The sequence below is a fragment of the Heterodontus francisci genome, chromosome 17 (assembly GCF_036365525.1).
Source record: "Heterodontus francisci isolate sHetFra1 chromosome 17, sHetFra1.hap1, whole genome shotgun sequence".
Lineage (NCBI taxonomy): Eukaryota > Metazoa > Chordata > Chondrichthyes > Heterodontiformes > Heterodontidae > Heterodontus > Heterodontus francisci.
In genome coordinates this window covers 29,361,140-29,383,229 of record NC_090387.1, presented here as the reverse complement: position 1 = coordinate 29,383,229, position 22,090 = coordinate 29,361,140, and the positions used below count along the sequence as shown (strand labels likewise).

At 40.9% G+C, this 22,090-nt stretch overlaps 1 protein-coding gene across 4 annotated transcripts in view; it reads right to left on the bottom strand.

The window, feature by feature from the left end:
• The window catches only part of zfhx3b (zinc finger homeobox 3b), a 483,313-nt gene that overhangs the window by 57,976 nt on the left and 403,247 nt on the right, over positions 1-22,090 (bottom strand). For all 4 annotated transcript variants that reach the window (XM_068049197.1, XM_068049196.1, XM_068049199.1 and 1 more), the window contains one exon: positions 6,224-6,331. In XM_068049197.1, the coding sequence (XP_067905298.1) occupies positions 6,224-6,331 (108 nt within the window). The remainder of the gene's footprint in view (positions 1-6,223; positions 6,332-22,090) is intronic.

Below are 22,090 nucleotides of genomic sequence, written 5' to 3'. Positions count from 1 at the left end.
GTCTAAAGTTTATTATTTATCCAGAATAGAAATATTGCAGCTCATTATTTCATCCTACAATGCTCCAGGCATTCTACATCACTTACAAAGACAGCAGACCTTTCATTGGGGTACAGCAATGATGTTAAAAACTCAAACAAACTAACGCTTATGACATTTTCCTTTATGATTCTCAGCTTCTCAAAAGATTTTAGATATCATCAATTAGGTTAATTTTTGCTGTTGCAATCGGCTTCTATCTTTATTTATGGCTCCGTGGCAAAACTACCTTTGAGTGATTTAATTGAATGTGAAGGCTGTGGTATATTAGACAGCTTTAATACTCATTAGTTCTGATTTTGCAGTCTAGGTAGGTCATCAAACAGGCACCAATGAATAAAATTCAAAAATCATACCTACATTGCATCTCCTTGCATGTGTCTCAGCCTTACCACTAACTTGTCAATTTATATTTATTTTGAAAGACGACAGCGGGGATGTTTTCAAGAGATAGGTTGGTGTCTCAGTAGCTGCAACACAAGGGGGTCCTGACTTTTAACAAAGGGACCCAAATTCAGCGTCCACTCTCAGCTGGTGTTCGCACTAAGGGCTTTTTCCTGCTGGTCTTGGCCATATCATCATGGAGTGGAAGGAAAAAACTGACCAGTGAAAAAGGCTATGTGGTGGCCCCTTCACTCACTGCACATGTACGCCTCCTGGCTGGTTGACAAAGGGGCACAATTGAAGGCGATTCATGGCATCTTTGGAGATATTCACGGATTTGATAGTTCTGCTCTCCTAATCCAAAATGTGGAGGAACAGAAGGAGGGGAAGAGGGAAATGAGTTTAAAAATGCTACTGTGCAATTCACAATAGCTTGCTGCTACATTTCTGTGTTCCACAGTGGGCTTCTATGTTGGAAACAGCTGTTTAGCTTAACATAATATTTACTAGGATACTGACATGGATTTAATGATGCCGTTGGCTAGTAAGACATTGGTCATTCTTGTACATTCTTAGTGCCATCACAACTGACTACAAAATTAAAAATCAATTGGGACTTGCGAACTTTTGAAAATAAATTATTGCCATTCTATAGATCTGATGATTAAAGTGTTTGAGACAAAAGTCAGTTAAAGCCACAGTAAGGGAGCTGTCTAGTTCAAATTCTATTTTATTAGAATTATTTAAATAAATAATGCAATATATATTACACTTTGAAAGTCAGTTCTTTTTGTGTCCACAAATACATAAATCATACTCCCGAGTGTCTCACACTAAAGATTAATAAAATAAATACAAACATTCTCAAGCAGTTTGTATAAGATATTAGACTAATGATTCCAACATCTTTCTTTTCAATGCTTGCCTGACAGTGAGTACAAGATCCTTTATTACTTCCTTCCTCAGGTGATTTAAATAAAATCATAAAATCATCTGGTTAAAACTCTGGACAGATTAACATAAAAAAAACTTTTTCCCCACCCTTTATTGTTCACCTTTACATTCTCTTTGCCCTTTCAGCTGTTTGTCCAGCCAGCTCATTGTATCACAGATGTATTCTGCACATCAAGCACTCAGAGAAGGAAAAAATACTGCTGTTCAAGTAAAGATGCGCATGACCTATTTTTTCAATTTCAGTAATTAGGGAGGCATGGGGCCTGAAGGAATTATTCATGAATGCGGGAGCACTGCTGTATACATTTATGTTAAACATGTCAAAGCCTATTGAAATCATGCCTGCCAGCACTATACACCATAAACACACTTCCATGACAACTTTTCTTTGCTTGCAGTCCATTAATACTATCTTTAATAGCTATTGCTCCCTTCCTCTCTCCCCAACTCAAATCAGAAACGGTCCATTTCACTAATCGCACGACGTTAGGTGAGCAACTCCAACCTTTAGGCCAAAGTTTCATAAATATTTTATTTTTAGTACAGGAACTTGTGGAGGAGGATAAGGCATAGAAATGATTAGACACTTTCAGAGTCAGTTTATTCTAAGAAACTCTCTTATTAGCAAGATAATCAATGGGTTTGACAGTGTTACTTCCTATTCATATTCTCCTTCATTTTTTCATTTCATTCACTCTCTTATTTTTCATAGTCTTCCATGGAACTGATACTAGCTTCTTTACAACTCTGACCACAATGATAGCAGTTTAATGATATTTTTATTTATTATAGTATAGGGCCTCTCTGTAATTTTGCTCCTCCAGCATTATACCTCCTCATTCACTAAGTGAGAGGGTGTATAAGCAACCTGCTTTCAAAGGGGAGTAACAGTGTTGATGGTCGTTGCCTGTCTATTTTGTCTCTTATACCACTATGTGCCAAGCTAATATCAAGAATACATTGGGTGGAGGAATTCTTGCCATATTTTATGATTCTTTGCAAGGCATTGGTGAATTGTAGTTCTCCATGGGTTAAGTTCTACTAGCCAGGAAAGACATCAACTTCATTTTCACATCTGCTAACATACAACACCAGTCAAAAGTTATTCAGTTGACGGTAATTCATATTAGTACACCTTAAATTAATTTTAAGGAACAGGTTGCTTCAACACTTGATAATAGAAGCTTCTATAGCAGAGATTAAGCACTAAATCCATGAGCCTCGAAAAATACATCTGCACTTGTTAAGCATCGGGTCACCCAGCTAGTTGGAATATCAAAGGAAAACAAAAATATAAGTTCAAATTTACCAGTAGCTTCAGAGAAAAAAAAACTATCCTTTTGGCCTTATGTCAGTGTAGTTACTCTGTAAATGTAGTAGCAGTGTCTAAAGATGAGCTGTCTGGTGCTTTATAGGCCAGTAACCCACAATACAGAACTAAAGCTGTATACCTATGTTCAGTATTAAATTTAAACACATATTTTTAGGTTTTTTATTGATATGAAACCACAAAGAAAGACATTTATATAACTTGCTGCTGATTTTCAGCTTATTCAGGGCTTATATGATTTATATTTAGAAACTAGTAGAGTAGTCGCAACCTCCATTGTTGAGCAAATCTTAAATCATCGGCATGGAGATATGGTACATATCCCAACGGCTCTCAAATATATTTGAAATGAAACATGGCATCGGAAGCTGTCCATTCTGGTTCCATTGTACTCATTTTTGTTTTCGCCTCTATATAGTTGATGGGCTTTTTTTTGATATTCGTTCAAGGGATGTGGGCGACACTGGCAAAGCCAGCATTTATTGCCCATCCCTAACTGCCCTTGAGAAACTGAGTGGCTTGCTAGGCCATTTCAGAGGGCATGTAAGAATCAACCACATTGCTGTGGGTCTGGAGTCACATGTAGGCCAGACCAGGTAAGGACAGCAGATTTCCTTCCCTAAAGGACGTTAGTGAACGAGATTGGTTTTTACAACAATGAACAATGGTTTCATGGTCACCATTGGACTATCTTTTTAATTCCAGATTTTTAAAAAAATTGAATTCAAATTTCACCATCTTTCGTGGTGGGATTCAAACCCATGTCCCCAGGGCTTTAGGCTGGATTACTCAGGATTACTAGTCTAGTGACATTACCACTATGCCACCGCCTCCCTGAACAGCCTTTGTTTCTCCACCACCCTCCTTTCAAAGCAAGTAAAGCCACATTCCAGCATAGAGAGATTTAAGACATTTCCATTCCATTGCATATTTCATTATTCGCAAAATTACATGAAGTAAGTCTGGATCCATCCTAATTTTACATGGTTTTGTCTCTTAAAGATGAAAATCATGATTTTAACTCAAGCAAGTGTGCTGCAGGTGACCTTTGACTGAAAAGTATGAACCTGTAACAGCCTGGATATTTAACACCTATATGTAGAGGAGATGTAGTGATATTGGTGGTGACAAAATAATGCAAAATTATAATTAAATCACTCTTCCAGTATCAGAAAAAGGAGAAGAATTATGCATCACTGGTCGCATGACATGAAACACCAGCGAAGGTTTCATTACAGCTGCTGATAAGCACTTTTCATCCTCTCATGTGCACTGCTAACAGCTTTGGAACACCAATATAGTGGATGCTTGTGGACTAAGCGATCTTAGTGGACTTCAGGACATTGTAACCACTCCTAAGGGTATAAGTACCTTAACCAGTATAATAGCAAAATAAGGTGGTGAATTACAACCTTGGAATGGAGATCATGTTGTCACTGGGATCTTTGTTTTATTACAGCCTTGTAAGGCACTCCAACCTAGCCATTATTGCACATGTTATGGATCATACACCTGCATGCACACATACATTTACATACACTGTAAATTCTTTCCCCCACCCTGTTAAACTGTAACGTTATTACAAATTGGCCACTTTATATGAATTATTAATAATACAGCCCTAAATAAAAATGCCTTATATTACAGATTGTGGTATACGAAGTAGCCTCACACTGACAGGCTACTGTAAATATTATTTCACAGTACTGCAGAATATATGCACTTACATGCACTATTATTCATGAAAAGAGATGAAGAAATCATGTGAAAAATAAGGCACAAGAGTAAATTCAGCACTCAAAGGGTTAAAAATGCAACATCTTTAATAATATATACGGATCTCTGTTAAAAGATTATTTGGAGAAAATTGAGTTGAAGGGAAAAGCCAAAGTCTAACCCTTTTGTGGCTCATTTTGTAGAAAATAACATGCAGGTGAAAAGACCATCTACGGGTTGATGTTGTTAAGTTTTATAATTCTTACTAATCTTTAAATGCCCACAAAACTTCATAAATCATTTCATTAAAGTAATGCATCATTTTAATAAGGTTTTATTCATTTTTATGGTCTGATAAAGCAATTTTCATCTAAAAGAATTACTGTGCAATCACAAAGCATTTTGTGTGAAAAACTAGTTATTATGGAAATTGCGTTATCAGAGAATAATTTTGCGTATAGCAAAGTGAGGCCAGACACAAGTGGAAATTTAATAGAAGCGTGATGCCGAAGTAAGCAACCATATTATGGAGAATGCTAGGCTAATATTTTAGACCAATTTCAGAAGAATTATTTTTAAATTGATTGGCAATATTAATGGAAACTGCCTTTACATGAAATCCTAAACTCCTTCCATTATGTTCCTTCGATTTGTAGCCATTCTTTTTAAATACAGATTTTTTTTTTATACTGAGATCACTACAGATTGCATTGACTATGCAATTACAGCATTTAAATAGAGTAATAGTTTCTCTGCACCCTTTTCAAATATGATGAATATTTAAATGTTTCATGAATAACTGATCGTTTCAATTAATGGGGTTGTTTTCCATACTTTTTGATATCACTGTGCCTATCTGTCATTGTTATGCTATGATTGGTCCAGATGCCTTTTCAGGTGATATGATGTCACAGTAAGTCCCTGAGGGTGATTATTTCCACCCATCAAAATAGAAGCAATTATAAAGTACACATGGATTTGCATTTAGAGCTGAAGATTTTTGAGCTTAAATGAGTTCCAGTGTCCAGTTTTACTTGTGGGGGAAGGTAGGGAGGGGAGTTTCTTTGAGTACTTAAATGTTTTTGCTCCCAGTATTTTATTAAGAATTATGTGCTGAAATAACTGTCTCTATCCGCAGTATAATGCTAATGGAAGTTGCAGTATGTCTGTCTGGGGCTTTACACATCTGGGCTCATGGGATAAGCGTACAGGTTACGACTTCATCTACATCATACAAAGAACTAAAATACAACTTAAGAGTAAAATGTCACATTGTCACCTGGCAGCCTAACAGGTAACTTGCACATGATAAAGAATAGCCTGACACGAGCTATAAGACTGGATTCAGACTGCCCAATGCGTTCAAACAGTTTTGGATCCAAGTTCCCTGAAGTTCTCAAGTGCAGACCTATGTTATTTCAGCCAAGTGCATGCCCACTTATGTCTCAGTTTGCTTCGACTTAACATGCCTACTTTCAGAATCCCACGAGATCAAATTTGAGATGTTTGAATAGACACAATTCAATCCAAACAGCTTCACATCACTTATATATGCTTATGATTTCGGCTTACTTTTGAACCTCTTTCTACCATGTAAGAAACTGCTACGTACAGAGCAAACAAAATAAATAACAAAACATTCTTACATGGCTGTCACATGAGTTTCTACATGGTCATGCTTCTGTACTGACATCATTTGGAGACATGGAACCACTTCCTCTGAAATATTCTCAACAATCTCTCCCTGGACAAGGTAGCAAAACATTTAGGTTGAGTAATAAGCATCATATATTGTTCTACCTGTTTCTTTGCTGGGTTCCTTCTCACCCCCACTGTCTTTGTCTTTGGTAGAATCTTCTGCCTCCTGGATGGACTCATTCGGACCCTCCACATCTTCGTTAGTTTCTTCTGAAGGAAGAGAAAAGTGTTTTTAGAAGCATGCTTCCAAGTGGGCAATCTAAAGACGATAGAGAGCTAGACAATACGCAGAATGGAAATGTCTCAATATGCTACATGGGGTTCCATTCTGAAATGCTGCAACAGTACCTGGGGCAGCCCTACAGAGTGCCTAACTTATTTGTATCTGAACCAGTCAACTTACATTAAAATGTGTACATTGTCACTGATATTTTATGAATGAGATACTGGAATAGTTACATTTAAGTTTACTGTAGAAAGTCACAGAACGCTTGGGGGAAGGGGATGGTTTGAAAAATGGCCAAATTAAGCTAAATACCACAAGGTTTTGAAATGGGAGGCACACGACACCAAGATACAATTGTTCGGTTGGTCTACTCATTTCCACATCTGACCTATAGGTGTCACCCTAAGCAAGCAGACGTTCAAAGTCAACCTGTTTCCCCAGAATACCACCATCCTTCCCCAACCCCCAACCTGTACACATGGTAATAATATACCTCACCATGATGTCTGGATACCAGGCTTAATACAAAAAAACCCAAACTGCTTTAAAAAGAGAATGCTTTCTGCATGCACTGTTTCGGACCACATCAATTAATCAAATTAAAATCTCAGTTTAAGTGTAGGATTCCAATAGGCAGTCCCTGTGGCGACTTGGACATTTACCTCCTGATGGAATCCATCATATAAAAGATATTTTACCACCTCTTATCCTGCTGTGCTACATTGATTTTTAATAAGACTTTCCTTACTGATGTAACATTCTACCTTCAGCCAGCTTTTTTTAAAAGCAATTTTTAAAAGCAAGTTTTTTTTCAACAAAGATCAAAGGAAGCAAAAAAATAAATCAGGTTTGGAGAGAAAGCTAAGGTACCTCACATACCGATATCATCAAAAGCTAATACTGTATGAAGTAACTCAGGAAGGTCAAAGGTCAGTTTGGCATCCACATTTCATCTTTAGCTCAGGCCTGTAAAATATCTATGCATCAGCCCCAAATGGGATATTATTCCTGGAGGCCTGAGTCCCCTTCAGTCAGTCTGTTTTCATTACACTGTGGCCACAATAGCTAAGCTCGCTTTGCAAAGAGAAAGAAAACATTAATTGCTTATTAAAAAGCTTTTCTCCACTTATGGATTTTAACTGCTTCATAACTGTGCCTTCCAAGTAAGGGTAATCTCCTGCCACTTTAAAAAAAAAACTTTTTTATAACAAAAGGCTTTGTGGTTATTGAAGTGACACTCCTTGCGCCTTTTTATTGTAATAAAATGAGAAACGACATGCACGACTGGCAGGAGTGCGCTCACAGACAATGAGTGCCGGCTTCCATGCTGTGATTCTTTCATGCATAGTCCAGGTTTTTTTTGGATCGTGTGCACCTCTCCTTTTCCACACATCTCCCGACTGCTGCAACACATCTACATTTTTTTCGCAAACACTGTGCTTTCTGTTTGAATGTATTCTGCAGCCCTAGCAACACTCTCTTTAACAATACAGTAACTCAAAACAGTAGTCTGCAGGATTGGGGCCTAGTAAATAAATCTGTAAAAGTCGAGCCTGAAAGAGAAAGTTACTTAAAGAAAATACAAGCTTTAAAAAAAAAACAAATGCTGGCTTTTAATGTATCAAGCAGAAGGAATATACTCCACAGGTCTGGAACTCTTTTTTACATTTTTTTTTTCAGGGTGCATCTTTCTCGATAGATCCTGGTATGTGTTTCAGTTCAAAATAAGAATCCCAGACATGCCTCTCCTTACATCATTACTAAGTCTGACCTTAGACTGACCCCTGGAGCTGTTAGACTAATCTAAATGTGAATGAGCACTTTGTGCCAATGCTGTGAAGGGGCCGAATCCAGCAAACAGCAAAACTTTACACATCAACTTAATCACAAACAGCAGTGACTGGGGGCCCCAGAACAATGACAATCCTCCACTTCCCAAAGAATGAACAGTTTCTTCAATGCTTTAATGTAAGTCCTTATTAAGGACAATATGCAAAGTCAGGTCGGGTCAGGTCAGGTCAGGTTAGCTGATTGAGATTTTTGCTCATTAAGTTCTCCAGCTGTTCAGTGAGAAAAGAAAGTAAGTATTCTTGAGGTTTCTTGGTATTACTTCTGAAGAACTTAGCAGCTGCAACAACCCCAGCACAGATGATCTAACCTGTATAAACATGATCAGATTGTTTCATCAGAGAAGCCATACAGTGACTGTAGATGACCCAACATTGTTTCAATAAAAACACTTTCTCTCTCTGCTGGTATTTCACACTGCAGCTTTTCATTGCCTCTTCCATCAGTTTTATGTACGTGCTAGTGGGTCTGCAGAACAAGGCTAGCTGGAGACTAGAATGCAATGAGCATTACATTATACACAGGGGGCTCAGTGGTCTGAAAAGTACATCACATGGGGTGAAGTATGGGGGGCACTTTATGAAGCAATATATTATTGGTGCTCGAAAGTGGGGAGTTGTGGCATGGATTCATGAGTGCTTTACACAAGAAATTCTCTGTAAATTAAAATGAGAGTATGAGGAAGTTCTATGAATTCACAACTTCTTTTCTGAGAAGCTTATTGGGTTAAAAGAAATAAATCAATAGACATTAGGGGCTGAATTTTACGAGAGTGCCGCAGTTCGCGGCATGCATCCCGCGCAGATGTGCTGTCCAAGTCCCCGCGGCACAGTGGCGCAGTGGCTAGCACCGCAGCCTCACAGCTCCAGCGACCTGGGTTCAATTCTGGGTACTGCCTGTGTGGAGTTTGCAAGTTCTCCCTGTGTCTGCGTGGGTTTTCACCGGGTGCTCTGGTTTCCTCCCACAGCCAAAGACTTGCAGGTTGATAGGTAAATTGGCCATTATAAATTGCCCCTAGTATAGGTAGGTGGTAGGGAAATATAGGGACAGGTGGGGATGTGGTAGGGATATAGGATTAGTATAAATGGGTGGTTGATGGTCTGCACAGACTCGGTGGGCCGAAGGGCCTGTTTCAGTGCTGTATCTCTAAATAAATAAATTACGCGCAGGGGCTCATTTAAATAGAGGGGGCGGAGTGGCCGCCCCTGATGACATAAGAGGGTGTCTGGCGCCACCGGTACAATTTTAATATTTAAACTGGTAGCATTGTGAAATTTTATGAAATAAAAATTTTTGTGATGGAGGCCCTTCCCCAACCTCCCCAATGGTCATTTTCACAGCACCTGCGGCGTTGAGGGGCCGGTAAAATTCAGCCCTAGATGTGGGAAAATTTGAAACTCTATTTGATCTAAAAATCAGATATGTTGAAAAAAAGGTCTGAATTTGGGCCTGAGTTGAAACATGTGTTACGATTGAGGTGGGAGGAGTGCACTGTTTTTCTCCAGATCCACTTCTCCACACGTCACAGCATATATTTAAATGTTTACCAAGTTATTGATACGGCCAATTTTTATTTCAGAATAAAATCCACCAACCAGGTTTCTTTAATAAACAACAAAATTATCAATTTATTATAAAACAAGGTGTATTCAGGAAAGATGCAAAGCATTAACACACAGATTGAAATATAACAGTTCCCTTCTAACATATACAGGGAGGGACGGAAGATGGAGTAACAGTAACCTCAACTTGCTCTTACACAAGAACTATCGATCTGGTTCACTTTGGGAAATACCCACCATCTCAGATGCTGTGCAGAATAGCAATAAAATGTAAATAGCTTAGAAAACACAAAATTAAAATTGAAACATAACTAATCACAACTCAATATATCAATGACAATATAAGTAGGAATTATTAAAGGCCTATAAATTGGTGCTGAAAAGCTGAAATTCAAAAAGGTGACCGCGATCAAATGGCCTCTGGTTTTAATTACATTACACTAGGTTCAAACTCAAACAGCGTGAGTAAGTCTTCTGGTGAGTTTCACGCCATGACTTTAGCATGCTTGATGGCCTCTAGGGTTATGCTGCCACTTTTGCACTGATGTACACACAAACCTAGCTTTTACTGATGCAATTGCACCTTTAGTCTCATCATACACAGCATGCCTTAAAAGCAACAGAAAAGAGGGCCAGCTTTCAAATAGTTAGTTCAAAAGTCTTCTTGATGCTACATCAGACTAGACATTAGGTTTTCACCTCCACAACATGGGTTCGAATCCAGCCCAGATGAATGGGGTGAATATCTTCTCTGGCTGCAAAAGTGCTACGTGAATTGGGTTTGGACAGCCTCAATTCAGTTCCTAGTGCAAATGGGTCCCAAGAACAAACTGTCCCCAATACAGTTCTAATTAACAATCTCACTCGGAGAGGCTGCAAATGGTGTGGGATGTGGAATAAATGACACAAAGGTGCAGCAGAGTGATCTCTTCTGAGGTTTGGGATGAGGCATGTTATTGAAGCAAAGTATTAGATTTAATCTCCATCTGGTTCTGTTACACCTGACCTAAAAGTTCTTGATGCTACCAACATGTGCCCAAAATGGGAATAGTACCGTTTCCCCAGCCCCAACATTCCACAGCGCTAAATCATTTTGAAAATATTTTAATCATGTTACAAACTAAATTGTTGAAAGGAATCCAAAACATCACAAAAAAAATCTATTTAAACATATTGGCCCAATTTTAACTCTGCTCAAGTGGGTAGGTTTTGAATGAGTTAAAATCTCCATGATCAGATTTTTTTGTACCTTTGGTCACCCTTTTGTGTCAGATATTGAATGGAGAATCACAATAAGATTTTAATGGCAGTTACAAACAGCAAATGATCTGAATGTTGGGGGTGGGGGGGGGGGTGGGTGGTGGTGTGGATGGGAGGAACTAGAGGACAAAAAGTAAAAGAGGGAGAAGCAGTAAAATTAAGTGACTGGAAACTGTTGGTTATTTTGTGAGGAATGTGGTGAAAGTAGAGCATCTGAATACACAGATGAAAATGCTCAAATGTTGACAGTCATCTTCTTTTCCACCAACATTTCTAAGTGTTCTAATTTTATCACTGTGTTGACTAATCCTCCTACCATTAATTCACACAGAGTACATGCTTTATTCACAGTGCCTTACTGTTTTTCTTAGTCAGATCATTTTCAGCTGACTTAATCAGACATGTTGGAAAGTCTCAAAGAACAAAAATAAGACACTTGAGTGTTTGCATACAAAATGAAATGTTGTCAAAACACCCAAACCAAATAACCTGATGAGAGGCAACCTTCACGAGTATCACATAAATGGGAAATGTCTTCCATTTTGTTTTAATATCAAGATATTTAATTCATTTGGGATGCTGTTGACTTCGGTTGAATTCATGTTCCACTGGTTACGAACTTTGCAAATGACTTTGTGAATAATACAGGTCTGCCAGCGAATTCCAGAAAGGAATGAGTTAGTTGACTACAATTCAGAAATTGTGAGGATCAAGTTAAATGAGTCATTTTCCAGCAAGTCCCTGTGAATGGGAAATAAAAACAAAAAAAGCTGGAAATGCACAGCAAGTAGATGAACCAGTCTTTTCTCTTTCAGAGGCTCCTGCATTTCCAGATTTTGCTATTTCAGATTTCCGGCACTTTTAGTTTATATTTCTCCACTGAGAAATACGGCGAATCTGAAAGCTTTCACCAGGACTGAAAGAAGTACAAAACCGAAAAGGAAGATGGCATCAATTGGAGTTCAAATTTCCTCTTTTTAACAAGATTTTTTCATCCATGTGGAATGCAAGCTGGACGAGAGAATAAACAAAACTTATGCAAATGAATTGAAGTCTTCAAACCTGTGTTGAAAGGAAAAATATAAAACTGCCTCAAAAGACAAGAGTAAATTTTAAACACATCAATGCAATGGGCAGACATGGAGTGGTTTCCAGCACAGAGGGAAAGAAAATGGAAATATGAGTCACCCCTGGCTCCTCTCACAGGCCTCTGTGTGGCCAGTTGCAGAGGACGAGGAGAACATCACTTGTCTGCCTTTCACCACAGGCTGATGAGTGCATGATGCATGAGAAGGGGGAATAAAGGTGACAATAAAAGAGGGGACCGCTTGCTCAAAAAATAATACACAAGAGTATGGCAGCTCTCTTTCGCTTAACGAAACTTTCAAGGAAAATGATGGATGAAGGTTGAATTTTACGCTGTGCAAAGGGATGCTGGGATTACTTTTGAGGAAATTTTGTGAATGTTTATTTTAGAATAACACTGAGGTGCATCCCACAGAAGGCAGGGCTCATAATTTGCCTGTCATTTTAATTCTCCACCTTGCACCCATTCTGACCTTTCTGTCCTCAGTCTCCTGCAGTGTTGCAATGAAACTCAACGTCAGCTCAAGGAACAGTACCTCATCTTTGGTTTCAGCACTTTACAGCCTTCTAGACTCAACATCGAGTTCAACAATTTCAGATCATAACCTCTGCCCCCACTTTGTTTCCTTTCTTTGCTGATTTTTGTCTCTCTCTTTTCCCCCCTTTTTTTTGCTTTCAGATAGAAGTTGGTCATGATTCTGCCATTAGACACATCTTTTGTTTCTTTAATAGTGCCATTACCACTCCCTTTGGCCTTGCACCATGAACCCTTTGTCATTAAATCCCTCTTACCTTCCTCCCAATCACAGATCTTCCCCTTTGTTTTTTTTTCCCACCCTCTCCCCTTTCACTTGTTTAAATCCTACCACATATCTACTTTTTCCCAGTTCTGATGAAAGGTCATCGAACTGAAACGTTAACTTTGTTTCTCCCTCCACAGATGCTGCCAGACCTGCTGAGTATTTCCAGCAGCTTCTGTTTTTCTATCAACATTTGAGGACAAGTTGGAACCAACAGCAAAAACCTATGGATACATGGTTTGCATAAAATAGACCTTAAAAAAAAAACCGTATCACTGTGACACTGGCTGAACTGGCCAGGATGTACATTTACAGCCACGCAGATGCACTTCGCAAAGTTGATAGTTTATTTCGACCAGGACTGCAAGGTGGCTATTTCATATCTCCTCCTGCGGGCTATTTTCTACACAATACGCGTGAAACACTAGCCAACAGCTGACATCACTCAGCTGCTTGAAGTGTGCTTAGATCTGAGGGCATTAATGCTGTCATGAACTGCAATCAAATCATGTTGAAATATTCACTAGTGGATTGGAAAATGCAATGGTACAGATATGGCAAGAAAGGTGTTGTGGGGAGGGGGGGTGGGGGGCGGGGTGGAGGACGGGGTAAACATACACCTATTTTCCATTATGATGGAAATAACAGCCCATTCTGAATATGTATAACCCAGTAAACATATTGATTTTTCATTTGGAATAAAAATCAACAACCTGAAACTGTCAGATCCCTTTGTTAATAGCTCATCCCCTGTAGATGCAGTCCACCACAAACAGATTTTAATTGCAAAGCAAGCACTCTCTGAACAACTAACAAAAAGGACAAGCTGTCCTAGAGACCTCTGTTTTCTAAATTCCCTTTATTAAAAAAAAAAATTAACCTTCATTACGAATGCAAGAGAGGCCCAGAATTTGCTGGAGCAGGGCATCGCGCTGTGTACCCTGTTTTCATTTCTGTTTCCTCACCGTCCAGCTTGAAAAACTTTTGCACCACAGACTGCTGGAAGTGTGAGCTGATAATGGCACGTTGAGGTCAACAGGGCATCGGTGAATGAAGGGACCAACAGCCTATGTCCTTAACTAATGAAATTTAAGGATTGAGAGGGAAATGGGGTGAATTAAGAGTCAAACAGGATACAGAAAGAGGAAAACCAAGGGAAATAAAAACAGGACTGAGATTTCGTTAAGTACCAGTCCAACATTCTACAGCAAGTTTAATTCACTTTAACAGTGCAAATGCAGCAAGCAGCAATTTCAGGGTCAGCTCTGGTTTCTTAAGGCCAACAGCGGAGCGGTGCAGATCGCCCAGCAATTTGCGGCAATTCCCAACTCATCTCTTCCTCACCACAAATCGCTTGATGATTTACATACTGTAACAACAGTGTGCGCACTGAACTTGTTATTAGTTTCCCAGCACATTCTGGCCCATTATTCAGTATTTTTAAACATGATATCTGTTTTGTTGGTCTATATGACAATTGCTTAATGTTGCAGTGTCCCAAGGATGATGAAATTCTGAGTATATTCATTATAAAATAATAACTGAATATTCTATTGTCACAAAGAGACACATTAGTCCAGACATTTGCTGTGATGTGTTTGGCATGATGGGGAGGAAATTCTTGAGTCTCGGTTAGAATTAGAGTCCTATTTATTAATCACCGCAACATCCATGAGGATTTGTCACCTCAGCGGAACAAGGGATTGAAAGCTCCATTTGAAGGCTCTTCTGATGGCCGAGTATATAAAGCCATGTACTAGTACAGGACTAAGGTATTCAGGTCGGAAGGTTAGTGGTTCAATTTTCAACCTGTGCTGAATCAGCCGAAGTTAACCAAGGTAGCATTTGGTGAGTTACACTTTGCCTCAGCACTCCCAAACTAGGAAAGGGAATAAAATGGCTAGGATTATCATTCTTGACAGCTATCTTGTGACCTCCCTCGTTTAGCTATGAATTCCTCTATAGTCAGAGAGCTCACTGACACTCGCAAGTCACGTTTGGACACTTGGGGAGGAATTTTCCCTCTGGCCTTCTGAACCCCACCATCAGACTCAAATGGTGGTCAGAAGCCCACACTAGGCTGCATTTTGTGCCCATGGCGGGGCTCCCAGCACCAGGCTGAAAAGGTGGGAGGAAACCTGCCTCGGCCAGCTGAAGCCCCTTCATGATTCCATGCCTCTGCGTCAATTAACAGCCCGGCAGCAGGATTCCCGTCCCTTTAAAGGCAGGGATCCTGCCTCCAAGAGCTGGTCGGCCAATCACAGGGCCAGCAGCTCAGTTGCATCGGCAGCACCACCGGGAGCAGTGGCGACTGCTGGTACTGCAGAGGCCTTGGACTCAGGCCCAATGCTGGAGACATGGACCCAAGGTAAGTGATGCAGGGTCGCCGGGGCCAATCTGGAAGGCCCTGGCAATGGTGGGGAGTGGTACAGGGTTTGCTGGTGAGTGCCCTCCATGGGCCACAGACTGCCCATGGAGGAGGCCCCCACCCCAAGACCGCAGGGAGGTTGACTTGTTTTACTGGGTGACCTCCCCATGTGGCAGAGGCCTCCCTGCCACTAGCTTTAAGCCAGCAGCGTGGGGGGGGGGGGGGGGGGGGGGGGAGGGAGGAAGAGGCCCTTACATGGCTGTTAATAGGCCTCTTAAGGGCCTCAACTGGCCTCTGGGCAGAAAGGTCGCCGTTAGCCTTACTCTGAAAAAACTGTGTTGGGATGGGGAAGCGACGGGCCCCCCCCACTTCTGAACCTGCCTGGGGGTGGGGGCCCATATAATTCAGGCCATAATATGGCAAACAGTCACTCAGTGTGATTAATGACTGGCAGGTGGACTCCCGAAGCTGGAGGGCCAATCAGAGGCCTTCGAGCTTGAAAGCAGCAGCAGGCTGCAATGGAAGATAAGTAAGGGGGAGAGTGCTACAAAAATGGAGGTGACCTCTGTCCAACGTTTGTAAAGTTTAAATTAAAAATGGCTTTTGCAGCCACGCCACCACCATGGGTGGTGCGGTGGGGGGAGACACAGACCTCTCTATGGGGCAGTTTGCAGCTACTGCAGCACCCAGGCAGGCAGTGCCTCCAAGCCTGCATGAAGTGCTGGCCCCTGGTCTGCCACTGGGACACCTTCTCCAAAAGTTGTGGTTTGGAGTCTCGCTGCACAGGAATGCAGATGTGGAAACCAATGCACCCGATTCGTGATCTTCCATTTTCTCATCATGTTAATTTTACTGATGAGAAACTTGTGTGTTGCATACTAACCTCAGCAGCTGATTCTCTGACACATTCTCCCATCACAGCCTCACAAAATGTAACCTACTGTATACTACCAGCATCAATGCAACAGTGACGAGATTCTGATTATGCAGCTCAGTCTAGTCATGTATTGTCATTCACAGTGAACCAATGCTTCTGCTCTGTTTGTTATTTCTCACTATTCTATTCTCCTTTCACTATTTCTTTGTATTGATTATTCAATGATGTTAGGCATTGAGGTTTGCACTTGAGAATGTGTTACGAGAAGGTGAAGATTAATAACTCTGGAGTATAGATTAAATATATGATGGCTGTATGTAGAGCCTTGCCAAAGTGAAGACAGATTCACACATAAGGACAATTGTGACAAACCAGCTCATATATTACTGAGTCTACTTTTGATAGAAACACACATAAGGATATTTCCTCTGTTGGCGAATTGTGTGAATTCTTCATACTCATTTTTATGATTTTGCAACAATTAGTGAGAAAAAGGACCTGGAAGCATATTATTGTTACTTCACCACAGATTTAAAATATGTCTTAATTCTTATATTTCTTAGTACTTGTGAACTGGTTTGTCAAATGCAATGCTGCTAACATGGCCCTGCTCCCCTATTGCAGTTGAGAACCGAGCAGCAAGACGGCATCAAATTATCCACAATCAGATCTTAGCATTCAAACAGGACACAATTTCACGAAAACTTGTTATAATTTCTAAGAAAGCTTGAAGAGCTGCAGCATTTAACAAACCTAATAGCGAAACACATTTTAATTTAATGGCATAAAATGTTTGAAGTAACTGAACAAGCGAAGAGCTGTCGTCACCATGGTGACACTTTTTGTACAGAGAGGAATATTCAGGGCAACAGCATGATACTGTCATTATATCACTGATTATGTTCGATGGGACAATTTAATAGTTTTAAAATAAAAATATTTCCACTCAAACATCCAACGAACTGAAGGCAAGTTGGGGCTGCAGCAGATATAATTTCTACTGCAGCAGGAACTCTCCTGGGATGCTAACGTGGTATTTTCAGAACCAGCTGCTTGAGTACCTGAGCACACTCTAAGCTTACCAATTGCCCCTTTAAAAGGGTATATGAAAGGTCAGATCATTTACTGCCCTGTGCAGTCACAGTAAATCATTGCTCACGAGCAGATAAAACAAAAATCTTTCAGTCCCCAACGGGTTAAATTACCATTTTTCTTTCACACTTTGGTATTTGCGCTATGCACATTTTCCTCATGTTGTTCTGACAGTGCTTCTCTAAGCTCCAGTCAAACTGTTAATGTGTGGTATATGGTGAGCAAATAGAAAAATGAAAAAAGCTTAAGAAAATTAAAATAACTCTAAAGTTACAGTCCTACCTCCCAAGTATAATTTTTCCAGAGCAGAGCTGGTGATCTTTATGACAGAATTTTGTCTAATAATAAACTAAGATACTACATATCTTTCCATTCTGAGACAAATGTGTTTTTTGTGACTTACTGAATACAAGGTATCAAAGCTTTGATAATTTCTTCGTCAGGTTATGATCCTTGGGACACTTCCAGGGAAATCAGCAAAATGGAAATGAAGTTAAGCTACAGAGCACAATTACCATACTTTTTACTACTTTAAGTTACTGCTCTTTCATTTTCCTCCTCAGTCATGGCAGGGTCTATTCTGTGGACTTGTGAAACAGGTGCTGTTAACACCGCTCCTTCCTCAATCACCAGGAGACATGCTTCAGTGATGCAGAGGGTAACACATTCCTCTCCCAACTGGGACACTCTGTCCTCAAGACAAATTCTAGAGAGCGGCCATAGATCGTGGTACTTCGGTCTTCTTCCTAGGAACAAGCCCAGTAATCTAGTACTGCAGTTTTAAGTCTCTGTAAGGAAAGGTGTCAATTTGCCAGTCTCTGCACTTCACCACAGCAATGTTATCCTCCAGAGATTATAATCCATTTCTCCTGTCCCTCTGTCTCTCCCCCCCCACAAAAAATAACATTTTAAATTGTGGGGATTGTTAACTCCCTCAGACTTCCCTTTATTGTACAATCTATAAAATTTTAAAACCCAATCTGGCTCACACCTAACCACTACTTCTTGACTTATCTTGCCTTGTTTCCTAAGTAGTTTAAAGTCGCTTTTGTTTATTTGCCTTGCGAGTGCCACTGGCTCCCAACATGTGGCAACATGTAGCTGATAAAAATCTTAAATTAGACCCTAAATTAACCCTAGATTAGTGGCTAAGAAGATGTACTTCTTACTGATTCTTCCCAAATCTGTTAAATTTACTTTTAGGTTGATACTGGCTCCATGAGACATGCATATTGGAAACCAGCAGCACCCATGGGACATAAAACCAAAACGCACTTACTATTGTACTTCAATATCTGGTTCTTGTGCCCTGCCTCAGTACAGTAATCTCCATGTATTACTCTCCTGTTTGTACATTGCCTTCAAGCAATATAAGCTCTGTAGCCACATAGTGTGATGTGGAGAACACATGGGACCAGCTCCCCACATCAACTTCACTGAAACAGTTACCTCAATCAGACAAAATCTCCACAGATGCAGAATTCCCTGGGCCTGCAATGAGTTTGTGGGTTCCCCAATCTTGGCCTATTTACTCTTAAGGAGAACAGCTGACTGGGGAAGAACTTGTTATCTGTACCTTATGGCACAGAAATAGACAGTATCCCTAGGGGCAATACCAGAAATAGGCAGTATCCTAGGGGCTAAAAAGAGCGAGGAAATTAAGGTTATTGATATCAGTCGAGAAAAAATATTGGAGAAACTTGAGGGACTAAAATCTGACAAGTCCCCGGGACCAGATGGCCTACATCCTAGGGTTCCAAAAGAGATAGCTGCAGAGGTAGTGGATGCGCTGGCTATGATTTTCCAGAACTCCTTAGATTCAGGAATGGTCCCGTCAGATTGAAAGTTGGCAAATGTTACGCCGCTTTTCAATAAAGGAGGTAGAGAGAAAACAAGGAACTGCAGGCCAGTTAGCCTATCATCAGTCATTGGGATGATGCTGGAAACTATTATTAAAGAAGTCTTAACATTATGCTCGGAAAAGCATAGTATGATTAGAACAAGTCAGCATGGTTTCACTAAAGGGAGATCCTGTTTGACAAATTTATTAGAGTTTTCTGAGGATGCAACTAGTAGGATAGATAAAGGGAAACCAGTAGATGTAGTGTACCTTGATTTTCAAAATGCATTCAGTATGGTGCCACATAAAAGATTAATAGGCAAGATAAGGGCTCATGGTGTTGGAGCTAATATATTAGAGTGGATAGAGGATTGGTTAACAGACAGGAAGCAGAGAGTGGGCATAAATGGGGCATTTTCATTTTGGCAGGCAATGAACAGTGGCGTACCGCAAGGATCAGTGCTGGAACCTCAGCTATTTACACTCTATATTAATGACTTGGATGAAGAGACAGAGAGTAATGTATCTAAGTTTGCTGATGATACAAAGCTTGGTGGAAAGGTAAACTGTGGGGAGGACATGGAGAGGCTGCAAAGAGATATAGACAGATTAAGTGAGTGGGCAACAAGATGGCAAATGGAGTGTAATGTAGGGAAGTGTGAAGCTGTTCACTTAGGTCCTAAAAATTGAAAAGCAGAATATTTTTTTGAAAGGTGTGAAACTGGTAGGTGCTGATGTTCGGAGGAGACTTGGGGGTACTCAAACAAGGAACGCACAAAGTTAACATGCAGGTGCAGCAGGCTATTAGGAAGGCAAATGACATGTTGGCCTTTATTGTAAGGGGATTGGAGTTCAGGAATAAAGAAGTATCATTAAAATTGTACAGGGCTTTGGTGAGACCGCACTGGAATACTGTGTGCAGTTTTGGTCTCCACATTTAAGAAAGGATATACTTGCACTGGAGGCAGTGCAGCGAAGATTTACTAAATTGGTCCCTGGGATGTGGGGGTTGTCCTATGATGAGAGACTGAGTAAAATGGGCCTATATTCTCTGGGGTTTAGAAGAATGAGAGGCGACCTAATTGAGACATACAAAATTCTGAAAGGGCTTGATAGGGGAGAAGCTGAACAATTGTTCCCACTGGTCAGGGAATCTACAACACGGGGACACAGTCTCAGGATAAGGGGTCAATCATTCAGGAATGAGATGAGGAAAAATTACTTCACTCAAAGGGTTGTGAATCTTTGGCATTCTCTACCCCAGAGGGTTATGGATGCTCCATCATTGTATACATTTAAGGCTGGGATAGATAGATTTTTGGTCTCGCAGGGAATCAAAGGATATGGGGAGCGGGCGGGAAAGTGAAATTGAAGCCCAAGATCAGCCATGATCGTATTGAACGGCAGAGCAGGCTCGATGGGCCATATGGTCTACTTCTGCTCCTATTTCTTGTATTCTTGCACTCGTCAGTGATTGTTTCTCCTCCCCTCATGCTTCCATACCTGCATGCAGGAAGACCTGAACAACATTCAGACTGGGGCTGATAAGTGGTAAGTAACATTCACATCACCCAAATGCCAAGTAATGACAATCTTCAACAAGAGAAAGTCTAACCAACTCCACTCAATCTTCAACAGAATTACCATCATCGAACCCCCACCATCAACATCTGGTCACCACTGACCAGAAACTTAAATACTGTGGCTACAAGAGCAGGTTGGAGGTTGGACATTGTATGGTAAGTAACACACCTCCGGACTCCCCAAATCCTTTCCACCAGGGTTGTCCAACCTTTTCGCGTGGGGGACCACATTACAAGTTTTGTCTTATATAGGTCGGAGAGACAATTTCAGAAAGATAAAGGCATTAAAAATTTATCTTACTATTATTCAAAACAACAAATGTACAGTTTTGTGAAGAAGCTTTCAATGAGAAGATTAATTTATTGACTTACTTTCTCTTCACTATGTTGGACACTGATTTAGCGAGATACCTGGAATTTTTTGCTTACACAAGCTGTCAATGTTTGCCCGCACACTCGAAGTAGCAATGCAGAGTATTCCAGATAGATGTCATCCGTCAGGAGTGATCTTGATCACTCTCCTTCTCTCTCTCTCTGTGTCTCTCCCCCACCCCCGTGTCCCTCCCCTGTGTTGTTCTCCCCCACTCTGCCATCCTAGCTCTGTGTCCCCCATTTGTCCCCCCTTTTCTCTATCTGTCCCCTTTTTCCCTTTCTCTCCCACTCTCCGTCCCCACCTCTCTCTCTCTCTGTTCCTCCCCCATCTCTCTCTCTCTGCTCCCCCCTCCCTCCCTCTCACCCTCTTCCCCCGCTCTCTCTCTCTCTTTCCCCCCCCTCTCTCTCTTCCCCCTCTCTCTCTCGCTCTCTCTTCCTCCCCCCCCTCTCTCTCTCCCACCCACTCTCTGTCCCCCCCCCCCTCCCCGACAGTTGCAGAGAGCTGGAACACTCAGTTTTGTGGTTGGTCAGTTTTTTTTTAAAAGACTGTTTTTAAAAGTCTGTTTCACAGCCAAAAGGTCTGACTTCAGGAATAGCCTTTTCCCAACTTCAGACAGATTTGTGGATTTCCGGGGGGCTTTTAAAAAAAAAATGCCGGAATCCGCTGGAAACCCCAAAATCTGTCCGAAGTTGGGAAACGGCTGTTCCCGATGTCAGACCTGTCAGCAGTGAAAGTGACGTGTGATCTTTTTTTGAAGCCAGTCTGAAAAAGGGGAATTTCTCATCTCCAGTCTCGGACTCCTGGTGAGGTTGAGGAATGGCCCAGTACAGTTTTCATCCATGAACAAGATAGAAACGTTTTGCAGGCCGGATCCTGGCCCGCGGGCCGTATGTTGGACAACCCTGCTTTACACCATCTTTAAGTCGCAGATCCGAAGTGTGCCTGGATGAGTGTAACTTCAACAACACTCAAGAAGCTCGACACCATCTGGGACAAAGCAGTCTGTTTGATTTTCACCCCATCAAGCATTTATTCCATCCACCACCGGCGCACT